The sequence below is a fragment of the Chrysoperla carnea genome, chromosome 1, assembly GCF_905475395.1.
Source record: "Chrysoperla carnea chromosome 1, inChrCarn1.1, whole genome shotgun sequence".
Taxonomy (NCBI): domain Eukaryota; kingdom Metazoa; phylum Arthropoda; class Insecta; order Neuroptera; family Chrysopidae; genus Chrysoperla; species Chrysoperla carnea.
The window spans coordinates 41,635,660-41,647,985 of record NC_058337.1 but is presented as its reverse complement, the minus strand read 5'-3'; the positions used below and the strand labels follow the sequence as shown (position 1 = coordinate 41,647,985).

The 12,326-nt window shown below is 30.5% G+C and overlaps 2 protein-coding genes across 2 annotated transcripts; both read right to left on the bottom strand.

Moving 5' to 3' along the window:
• Positions 1–3,088: 3,088 nt before the first annotated feature.
• On the bottom strand, positions 3,089–7,344 carry LOC123290437 (MICOS complex subunit MIC13 homolog QIL1). The gene is made up of 3 exons (XM_044870612.1): positions 7,161–7,344; positions 6,922–7,078; positions 3,089–3,384 (listed from the first exon to the last, which is right to left on the bottom strand). The coding sequence occupies exons 1-3, from the start codon at positions 7,166–7,168 to the stop codon at positions 3,175–3,177; spliced, it is 375 nt and encodes a 124-aa protein (XP_044726547.1). The 5' UTR covers positions 7,169–7,344; the 3' UTR covers positions 3,089–3,174.
• A 1,761-nt stretch (positions 7,345–9,105) lies between these two features.
• LOC123304792 (heat shock 70 kDa protein cognate 4) lies at positions 9,106–12,041 on the bottom strand. Its single transcript, XM_044886387.1, has 3 exons — positions 11,884–12,041; positions 11,451–11,661; positions 9,106–11,252 (listed from the first exon to the last, which is right to left on the bottom strand). The coding sequence occupies exons 2-3, from the start codon at positions 11,659–11,661 to the stop codon at positions 9,505–9,507; spliced, it is 1,959 nt and encodes a 652-aa protein (XP_044742322.1). The 5' UTR covers positions 11,884–12,041; the 3' UTR covers positions 9,106–9,504.
• Positions 12,042–12,326: the final 285 nt, after the last annotated feature.

The following is a 12,326-nucleotide window of genomic DNA, read 5'->3' as shown; positions in this document are numbered from 1 at the left end:
AATGAGTAAATACCTCAGCTATTAGAAGAAAATTATATGCACATTGCTTAAAGTATTGGCAGAGAGTACACCATATGATCGATCATAGCGCTCGATACGGACAAAAATTCGTTAGATAAATAATTCTCACGTTCAGAATTCATAAGTAAAATAAATTTGATTTTATACCTGAAAGGTTTTACTTTTAATAATATATGTTAGTACACAGGAAATTAAGCGAAATTAAAATGACAACAAGTGATGCATCGTATTAATTTCATGGATTCAAATCAATTACGTATCTATCTGGGAATATTGATTTTGCGTGAAAAATTTTCAATTTTTTGTTTTGTTTTTGACAATACGTCTGCAATAGCTTAAACTATAGATGCAAATTAATTAAAGTAAAACCCCTTTCAAGTAGCTACGTCCTACATTGAAAACATTCTGCATAAGTAAGAGAGATGTAAGTTGTGGCTGTTAAAAGCACATAAGCATTGCTCAAATTATAATAGTTTTTGTATTGTTAGCCTTTTAAAAGTGAAATGAAAAAAGTTTTTTAACAATATATTGTAGTACACAGAAAATTAAAATGACAGTAAGTGGCACATCGCTTTAATTTCATGGGGTGAAATCAGTTCTGTATCTATCTGAGAATATTGATTTTACGTTAAAAGTTGAGAAAATTTTCAACATTTTTTTTGTATAATACGTATTGAAAATTAAAACATACAACTGCAATAGCTTAAATTGTTGATGTATATTAAATTAAAACCTCTTTCAAGGACATTGAAAACATTCTGTATAAATAAGTAGGTTGTTGGAAGGAAAATCAAACCGAGCACAATAAAGAAATACCATATAAGAATGAATTTTTGTTGACTTTAAGACATAGTTATTGAGATAATACCAATTTGTTTGAGAAATTGGAACAGCAAAAATTTTAAATATGTAATAAAACAAATTGAAAATATACAATTGACTTGGTTAATTGTTGAAATAAAGAGTCCTACGAGCTTAAAACTCAATTGACTTACACTTTTTACGTCTTGAGCACGCTATAAAAATTTCAGCTTGGTATCTTTTTGTTTTTTAGTTATCGTAATGACGGACGGACGGATCTATCAAAACCAACCCAAAATTAGTATATCTTGATATATACTTCATATATATCCTGACTAAACGGCGCTAGAGCCCTGGGTGGGTCTTGGCCTCCTTAACAATTGATCTCCATAGCATTCTGTTTTTCGCCTTGGAACACCATCCTGTGATCTTCATAATACGGAGATCATCCGTGACATTGTCTATCTATTTCATTTTGAGCCTATCTCTCTTCTCCTTGCGTAAACTTTGACATTTATTTTTACTTGTTTAGGCATTCGAAAGTTGCCCATGCGTTGTGTGTGTCCAAACCATTCAATTCTGTGAGCTCTGATGAAACGGACAATGTCAAAATGTTATTTATCTCTATGTTGTATCGTATTCTCCATTCGTGGTTTTATTTCACTGTGCTGTATATCTTCTTGATTACTTTCCTTTCGAATCTTCTCAATCGTTCCTTATCATCCTCAGTCAGCGTCTATGTTTCTCCGCCATATGTCACTAATGGACGTATTAGTGAAGTGTAAATTTGCATCTTTGCTGAGTGATTTAATAATTTGTTTTTATGGTACAGTAAATCTGGCATTTTGACTGGAAAAAATTACAATAATGACTCTGAAGTTATAGATCGTTAGGGGGGCATGTAAATAACTTTAAAAAAAATTAAGAGAATTTTTCGTTCCGCTGTTTTTGAGAAAATCCAAAAAAATGGGAAAAAAAATTTGGAATGCGTTTTTCTCGGAATCTATTGATTTAAGGGAAAAGTTTTTCAAATAAAAAAAGTAGAAGACACTGTCAGCTACATTTTATGTCATTGGAGCAACGTCATACGAGTTAAATTACAAAAAGTAGATGGCGTTAAAGTATCAAAAAAAGGGTTTTCCACGGTTTTCATTAAGAAAAAATGATTTTTTTGAAAAAGTGTAAATAAAAAAGTTGTTTGACTCAAAATTAGCTTCAACTTTTATTTAAACAATTTTTTTGTAAAACTTACCGTTTTTGAAATACAGCTTGCTAAAAAATCTGAAAGTTAAGTTTTTTAAAATTTTGAAAAGGAGTACTTGATTTCCTTTTTATTTTCTTGGTTTATTTTAAACATACATTGTTTTACTATAGCTCGGAAACGGTAAGTTTTTCATAAAAATTGTTTAAATAAAAGTTGAAGCTAATTTTGAGTCAAACAACTTTCTCATTTACACTTTTACAAAAACATCATTTTTTCTTAATGAAAATCGTGAAAAGCCCTTTTTTTGATACTTTAACGCCACCTACTTTTTGTAATTTAACTCGTATGACGTTGCTCTAATGACATAAAATGTAGCTGACAATGTCTTCTACATTTTTTATTTGAAAAACTTTTCCCTTAAACCAATAGATTCCGAGAAAAACGCATCCCAATTTTTTTTTCCCCATTTTTTTGGATTTTCTCAAAAACAGCGGAACGAAAAATTCTCTTAATTTTTTTTAAAGTTATTTACATGCCCCCCTAACGATCTATAACCTCAGAGTCACTATTGTAATTTTTTCCAGGTCCGGCCTTTTTTTCGTCTATATTGACTGAATCATTTAAGAAAATTTATATTTGCGTATTAGGTCCTGAATCCAATTTGTATCGATCAAATTTCTAAGGTACATGAAGGATGTTACTTGAAATTTCTGTTATCAATTGCAAGAACACTAGGTTTTCATTTTTCCCTGATGACGCGATTTTGTCTTGTTTTTTTCATTGATTATGAGACCGATTTCCTTAGCCTTTTCTTCCAAGTTTTTGAATAACTTTACAAGCCTAGATTTGGTAGGTACTATCAATCTGATGTCATCAGCAAAGTAATCAACACGTATTTGTGTTAATAAAATCAACACGTATTTGTGTTAATAAAATCAACACGTATTTGTGTTAATAAAATCAACACGTATTTGTGTTGATTTTAATAATATAGTGCCACATTGGTAAAAATATTTTATATATAGAGGGTATAAAAAAGATTCCAAAATTAGACGCGTTAAATTTATATTCACAATATATTTTTTATTAAATAAAAACAACAAATTACAATTTGATTGAGACTACATTTTGATAATTATCATGATTTATTAATTTTGTTTATTTTCTTCATTAGTACTTGAGAATGATACTAATTTTGAAAAATCTGGATTTGTGACTAATTGGTTGTATAAAGAAGCGGACTTATCATATACGGTTTCAGGTAAATGCCATAAAAATATACAACTCTTATTTACAGCTTTATTCCAATATGCAGGTGCTCGATCAACAGCTACACTTGGTGTCGGAATTTCTGTAATCTAATAAGAAAAGTTGTTAATTATTTAAAATATTTTAGAATTTAAATATTTTTAGATTCGGAATTTAATTCTTATTCTATCAAGCATCATCCTCAATGTATACTCAGAGTTATATAAAGATAAACCTGTTGCAAGTTTAAAATTGTAGGAAAAGATTACATTGTGTGTAAAAGCTAAATTTTTTTTCCGTGAAAAAACATAAAAGCCTAATGAAGACGAACTTATCATTGCGACATTAGTAACCATTGTGATTAATGTCTATCGTATGACATCTCATATAGTGAAATTGTTAATGTCTAAAGTAAGATTGATATACTTAAAACTTAAATGAAGTTATTTAGTTGGCAACTAAAAATTTAGCTGGCCGTTAATACGTATACGACTTGTTTTTTAGCAATGACGCTCTCTAAACAGTTAGTAGCCCATCCATGGAATATATTTGTTCATAAAGAACAAATCTGTACCTCAGTGGTAGAGTATGTTAAGTTCCTTTTTTTTCAAATTCTTAGTGTTATGAGATCATTACATAAGAAAATTTAAGAAAGCACTTTCTTTATTAAATAGTTAATACAGTTTAACTCGGTGGTACAGAAATATTTATGGGTTTGTAAAATGTCTTATGTATGTGCCATTTCAAATGTCTTATTATGTATTAGTTGTATTATCATGCTGACGCTGATAGTACAACTTATAAGCCGACATGCATAAGAAAAGTGGGGAAACAGCATCGATTTGAATGAAACTTTTTGTAACGTGTTTATAGGACTCCAGGGAACATTCAGCCAACTTAACCTAGTCAGAAAGGGGCATAATGCCCCAGACGGAGGCACATGTAGCCCAAATTTTTTTGAAATGCTTATTTTAACTTAAAATTGTCAACTAGTGGATATTTTTGGTCACTGAACACGAATTCGATGCAGATAATTCGAATTCTATCACGTATTCCAAAAATCGTAAATTTTTTACCCATAATTCCACTTTTAGCACAAAAACGGAAAACTAAGTATTTATCGTCCAAACTTTGCTCTAGGAGGTATTTTTGGCCGCTGTTTGCGAATCCCATGGCCGATTACACGGATTTTGTTATGCCTTCCGAAAACCGTGTCATTTTTTATAAACACTCAGTTGGCCGTTTTTGTGCAAAAAAATTAAATTCTTCACCTAAAATGCACAATTTTCGGAAGACGAGGCAGAATTCGTGTAATTTCACATCGGATACGTAATCGGTAACCAAAAATTCGTCCTACAGCAGAGTTTAGAGGATAAATACTTACTTTGCAGTTTCTGTGCCAAAAAAGTGATATTGTTGACCAAAAATGGCACGATTTTCGGAAGATGAGCAGAATCCGTGTAATCGGACATCGGACTCTTAATCAGCGGCCAAAAATGCCTAATAGAGCAAAGTATGGACGGCATAAATTTGCCGTGTACCTATATGTCAAAAAATTGAAATTTATGGAAAAAAAAAAGGCAGAGTTATCGGGATACGTGACAGAATCCGTTTATCTGATATCAGGTTCGTAATCAGCGGCCAAAAATACCTATTATTTTCCTTTTTTTGTGCGAAAAAGAAAATGATTTTCGGAATCCGTGACATCGTAATCTGACGTCGGATTCGTATTCAGCGACCAAAAATATCTACTAGTTGACAATTTTAAGGTGAAATAAAAATTTCAAAATAATTTGGGCTGCATTTGTCCTCCGCTGGGGACTATTTGCTCTCTTCTGACTAGGTTAAGTTGGCTGAATGTTCCTTGGGATCCTATAAACACGTTACAAAAAGTTTCAGTCAAAGCGGTGCTGTTTCCCCACTTTTCCACTATCGACACTTTTTTTCCGAAAAAATGATCATTGTATTATGAGTTTGAGCGATCAAATTAGGTCACGTGGCCAGTTTAGGCCGTGCTGTCATCTGGAAAAAAACTTAGCAGCATCACATCGTAAAAAGCTAAACACAGTTTAGTATGGCACGCCATTTTACTATTTAATAGGCTAATTTTTATCGAGAAAAAAATTAATTAATTTTTTTTTTTCAATCAGAAATTTTATATTTTGTAAAATAAATCTTAGTAAAAGAGAGATTGATATAAGATAAGATGAGAAAAGAGAGATGAGAATTAAAATTATGATGATAACATAATAAAAATGTATTATTATTATGTATCATCATAATAATAATGTATTATTATTATGATGATACATAATAATAATACATTTTTATTATGTTATCATCATAATAAAAATGTATTATTATTATGATGATACATAATAATAAATCAGTTAATTTTATTTGAATTAGATTAAAAAAAAATGATTGAATTAAAATTATGTACATAATGGAAATAGAGAATTAAAATTATGTACATAATGGAAATAGAGAATTAAAATTATGTACATAATAAAAATGATTGAATTAAAATTATGTACATAATGGAAATATATGGCACGCCGTTTTACTATTTAATATGAATTAAAATTATGTACATAATAAAAATGATTGAATTAAAATTATGTACATAATAAAAATGATTGAATTAAAATTATGTACATAATAAAAATGATTGAATTAAAATTATGTACATAATGAAAATGATTATTATTATGATGATAACATAATAATAATGTATTATTATTACGATCATTTTTTTTCGGACATTAAATAGTAAAATGGCGTGCCATAGTTTAGCTTTTTATTCTCAGGATTGATTTTAAATAAATTTTTATTCAACTATCGATAAGATATGACAATTTAAATGCCTACAATTAGTTTCAGTTAAGTAGAACCCTAATTTGACGCTCAAAGCAAACAAAGAGAGCGTTGCTAAAAAGCGCATGTATATTAGATTGCTAATGTCTTTTTTAGCGTATAAATTAAATTAAATTATATTTAAAATGAAAATGATTTTATTAAAAAATTTACATTTATACTTCTTACATTTTACTAGCAATTTACTTAATATGAAATTAATTGTAATTTTGACTATTATCATGGCGGGCGAATATTTCATTTCACCAGAGAATCACTGTAATTGCATAAAATTTGTGAAATTTTTTTAAGATATCTCTGTGTCACAAAAAATGCACGTTTTTGATCATTCTAAGTGTTATAGCTATAACCTTATATGAGAATTACATGTACTGTTACAGAGTAATATTAACTGGAATGATTTAACTTTTGCGTGTATTTTGACTTAGAGATAGGCTTGGAAAGGTTTAAAAATAAAGAATTTTGCGTCATGCACAAATTGAATTGCATTGAATAGCAAAGATTCATTTCTATCGTATAAAAGAGGCTCCTCCACAATGATCTACGCTATGGCAACTGTTACTAGCCGTGGCTTGTTGATAAAGGGGCAATGTAGGTGAAGGGCGCATCAATAGTATAACATTTTGTTTTAGGTACATTCATTAGATAATAGGCAAACCTCTAAAAACTATAGAAACATTGGATGCATAGAGTATGGTAAATTTTAATCATAATACAAATATAAGGCAATAGGTAATTTCTTACTTTCAATTATTTACAATTATTCTTACTTTAATTGGTGATTGACTTGTTACTTGAGTAATATACGGTGAAACTAATTCACTGATATTATTATAAATTTTTTCTGTTGTATCACTGTCTTTCCACACTCCCTGTTCCACTGTGTAATAAGTGGAACCTGCTGCAATACCCAGTTTCAATCCGAACCTTTTAAACATACATTTAATTATTATGAACAAAATATATGATTGTTCAAATTACATAATAAGAAACAAAAATTATATTTTACCGGATCATTATTGTTAAGTTGGGAAAACACTCGACTTTAAAAACCTTCACCGATATCACTCATATATTTTATGATTAAATAAAGGATAATTGAATAATATTCATAAGATCTCAATCAAAATGTAGGGTTAATTTTTTAAATGTCTAAATCATTCTTACTATGCTCAATAGGTTGTTCTACTAGTAAAAATCGATTTCATATAATTAATTAGTCACCAATCTTACCGACATTTAAGAGACTTAATGTTATCACCATCAGAGACTATATCAGTAAATTTACCGATATTATCAGAATTTTACCGATATATTATCTGATGTTATTACTTCTAGACTTAATCACATAGAATAATTACTTAATCAACCAAGCAAAAAAGATTGCTCTTTTCAACCCCTTACACGAAATTTTTCGTCATAAAACTTACAATTTGTATAATAAATACCGTATACTATTGTGCAATACTACGTATTCTTGTTTTCTAATAAACATGTACAAATTTTTTAGATTATAATATTAGAAAGTAATCATTAACAATGAAATTAGCCGGCCGGGAAGTTTAATATTACATTGTTATAGAATAACGGATCATAGAATGGATAGTGTTCCGTCATGATTAGCTCATATTCTCATACATTTTATAAATCTGACCAAAACAATGAACATGGTAATGAAAAATTACTGCAGATATGGTTTTATTCATAGTATGTGTTTGACCCGATGATTTTGCACCCCTGTATATATGCATGCCTTTAACTGTATAGTATATTAAAACGCAGGATCGAAAGTTCTCCTTCAGTCTCTACTTTGCGAGACGAAAGTGCCATATAATCCCTCTCAGCCATATAAAATAAATGCGCGTAAGAAAGTGAAAGCATGCACATTAATTTATTATTTAACTGACGGAATTTAACTTTCTCAAAAAAATGTTCTCAACATTCTCAATAAATCAAACTCTATGTGGTGATTCATTAAATGTTGCATAATATTTCGTTATCATTCAAAATTCGTCGTCAATCATGATATTGATAATTTACGGGTCAAAGTACTACTGATTCGTGAATAATGCGAAGCTTACTGTGCACAAAATTAAATTGTTCAAATATGTTTTCTCTGAATTTTGACTTTAATTAGCATATGGGTTTCCCACAGTACACGTATGTTGGAAAATTACAAATCGTTTTTTCACACTAATTGTGTAATTCTGCACTTTTAATCACTTATGAATAATCCAAATATGAAAGAACAGATTTAATATTAATTCAAATGGATAAATATTCACTTCTCGTAGGTAATTGAAATGGGCTCAAAAAATTCCAATTAAATTTTTCTTGATCCCTCATATGGAGGGTATAGGTACATTTACCCGCCTTAACCCCTCAGAATAACGATTTTTGTGGTTTGGCAGTAGAGCAACACTTAAGGACGTTCATGCGTCAACAATATTAGTAGAGAAATAAAAAACAATATGATAATGCGATAATTTAAATGATTTTCTATGATTAAAGACAGGAAAAATAACCTGTTATCGAATTAATTTAAATTTTTTTAAAGTTTAAAAAATGACTAAAAGTAAGTTTTAACATGGGACTAAATGAAAAATATAAATCGATATTTTTCAAAAATTATATCGATAACCATACTTGAAACTTTTACCAGTTAATAATTATTTAAACTTTTAATAGAATTTCAAATAATTTTCTATTAATTTAAAATTCTTTAAAATTTACATACTGTTTCCCTATGAACGCAAAACAGGTTGACGCATGAACGTCCTTAAGGAAGCTACATAAGTCAGTAGTTTAATTCCTAATTTAACGACGTTTTAATTACACTGAAGCGAAATTATGGCAGTAAGTGGCGCATCGCTTTTCTTTCTTTTTAAGTAAAACATACTGAAAATTCAAAAAGATAAAATGTTTTTAGAAATAAGAAAAATAAAAACAAGAAATTCGTTCATTTGATTTTTATTGATCAAAGAAATGCAATAAAAACTGGGATGTTACATTGATTGATTCATTTAATTTTTTTTTTTCGAGTACACAAAAGCGTAATTGATTGTTGTTACAAATTTTCATTCTTTTTGATAAATTATTACTTTAGTACTTATGTAAAAATTTTGAAACATAAAAAATGAATACAATAATAAAAAAAGACAAATAGACAAAAAACATAAATAAAAAACATTGTATTTGAATTTAAGAAATGTCTGCGCGCATGAGCTTTTTAAAAATAAAAATTTGAACGACAATTAGCCAAGAAATCAGCATATCACAATAAAATGCGCATTTTAAAGTACGTAATACTGACGTAATGACTATTAACATGTGATTTGAGATGTTTGAATGGTTTAATCAACTTCTTCAATAGTAGGTCCAGCACCTCCAGCACCAGGAGCTCCACCACCAGGTGCAGCACCACCAGCGCCTGGGAAACCGGGCATACCACCAGGTGGTCCACCAGCACCTTGGTAGAGTTTTGTAATGATTGGGTTGCATAAGTTTTCTAATTCCTTTTGTTTGTGTTCATATTCTTCTTTGTCAGCTAATTGATTAGCATCCAACCACCTGATAACTTCGTTACATTTATCCATGATTGTTGTCTTATCAGATTCAGTGATTTTATCTTTTAATTTTTCATCTTCCATTGTGCTCTTCATGTTGAAACAGTATGATTCCAATGCATTCTTAGCAGAGATGGTGTTCTTTTGTTTTTCATCTTCACTACGGTATTTCTCAGCATCGTTCACCATACGTTCAATATCTTCCTTGCTCAATCGTCCTTTGTCGTTGGTAATTGTAATCTTGTTTTCTTTGTTGGTTGATTTTTCTACAGCTGTTACATTCAAGATACCGTTGGCATCAATATCGAATGTTACTTCAATTTGTGGTACACCACGTGGTGCAGGTGGAATGCCTGTTAGTTCGAATTTTCCAAGAATATTGTTATCCTTGGTCATGGCACGTTCACCTTCATATACTTGGATAAGTACTCCAGGTTGGTTATCAGAGTAGGTGGTGAATGTTTGAGTTTGTTTGGTTGGAATGGTAGTGTTACGTTTAATCAATACTGTCATAACACCACCAGCTGTTTCAATACCCAATGACAATGGAGTGACATCCAAAAGTAATAAATCTTGAACTTCTTCAGATTTGTCACCATGTAAGATGGCAGCTTGTACTGCGGCACCGTAGGCAACAGCTTCATCAGGATTGATAGATTTGTTCAATTCTTTACCATTGAAGAAATCGTGTAATAATTTTTGTACTTTTGGAATACGTGTGGATCCACCAACCAATACGATATCATGGATTTGAGCTTTATCCATTTTAGCATCACGTAATGATTTCTCAACAGGTTCCATGGTTGAACGGAACAAATCAGCGTTTAATTCTTCGAAACGAGCACGAGTGATTGATGTATAGAAATCGATACCTTCGAATAAGGAGTCGATTTCAATACTTGCTTGGGTGGATGATGATAAAGTACGTTTTGCACGTTCACATGATGTACGAAGACGACGTAAAGCACGTTTATTTGTTGTTAAGTCTTTTTTGTATTTTCGTTTGAATTCTTGAACGAAATGATTTACCATACGGTTGTCGAAATCTTCCCCACCTAAATGAGTATCTCCAGCAGTTGATTTTACTTCGAAGATACCATCTTCAATTGTTAAGATGGATACATCGAAGGTACCGCCACCCAAATCGAAGATTAATACATTACGTTCACCAACGCCTTTCTTGTCGAGACCATAAGCGATGGCTGCGGCTGTTGGTTCGTTGATAATACGTAATACATTTAATCCAGCAATGGTACCGGAATCTTTGGTGGCTTGACGTTGTGAGTCGTTGAAGTATGCAGGTACGGTAATTACGGCGTTTGTAACAGTTTTTCCTAAATATGCTTCAGCTGTATCCTTCATTTTTGTTAATACCATTGAACTGACTTCTTCTGGGAAGAATGTCTTGGCTTCACCTTTGTATTCAACCTTGAGTTTAGGTTTGCCGCCATCACTGATGACATCGAATGGCCAATGTTTCATGTCGGCTTGGACTGTGGCATCTTCGAAACGACGTCCAATTAAACGTTTGGCGTCTGTTAAAAAAGAGAAGTTGATTAGTCAAAATGTTTTTAAAAAAATTTAATAAATTATATTTTTAATTTTTTTTCTTCAGATTAAAATTATAATCACGGAATTCTAGCGTCAGAAACTCTAGTCTGTTAATGAAAATTTCATCATTTCATGTTACATGTGTAATAAAAAAAATAAATTTTGATCAATTATATACTAACCGAAAATTGTGTTATTTGGGTTCATGGCCACTTGATTTTTGGCGGCATCTCCAATAAGACGCTCAGTGTCTGTGAAGGCCACATATGAAGGTGTGGTACGGTTTCCTTGGTCGTTTGCGATAATTTCAACTTTTCCATGTTGAAAAACTCCTACACATGAGTATGTTGTACCCAAATCAATACCAACTGCGGGTGCTTTTGTTGCAGCCATCTAATTAACAATAAAAAAAAAAAAAACGTTTTGTTTAATAAAAATCAATAAAAATGTGATGTCATGAGCCTAGAGAATTCGATGACTAATGCTCACCACCTTTTCAAATACATTAAAATTACACCGCCTCGTGGGCGTAAAAAATGGGAAAAAAATGATAATAAGACTTTTCTAGTATTTTAAATAATTAGAAATGGTATAAAATAAATAATTATAACTTACTTTGTTCTAATTAATGTTAATATTCGCAGGTAAACTTGTATGAAATTTCTTAAAAACAAATGAACGTTGTGACTCGAACGATGTTAATGAATGAATAGAACTAAATCGTCAAGATGGCTGGTTTTATACCAATGACCACTATCACCATAGCAAGCCGACGCATTACGTACTTCCAGAATATTCCATATTTTAACCAATCAGTTTCAAGGAATTTACTGATATTCAATGAATTTTATTGGTTATCTTCTGATAATCTCGTACCCAAAACTTACTGTTTTTAAAAATAGTTTTATTCAAGAACCAATTTGTATATTTAATAATCCTGTTTTTACCTAATTTAAAGTATTACAATGCTTAAGAAAATATAGGTTGAGGCCTTATTTAATTTTAATCTATCTTTCATTATTTAACTTTTTTAAGTTAAAAATTTAAACTATGAATAT

Coding starts and splice junctions, on each gene's coding strand:
- LOC123290437 (XM_044870612.1), bottom strand. Junction 3,385..6,921: donor CAAGTCAATCACCAATTAAA/GTAAGAATAATT, acceptor TTTTCTTATTAG/ATTACAGAAATTCCGACACC.
- LOC123304792 (XM_044886387.1), bottom strand. CDS start 11,661: ATGGCTGCAACAAAAGCACCCGCAGTTGGTATTGATTTGGGTACAACA. Junction 11,253..11,450: donor CCCAAATAACACAATTTTCG/GTTAGTATATAA, acceptor CTTTTTTAACAG/ACGCCAAACGTTTAATTGGA.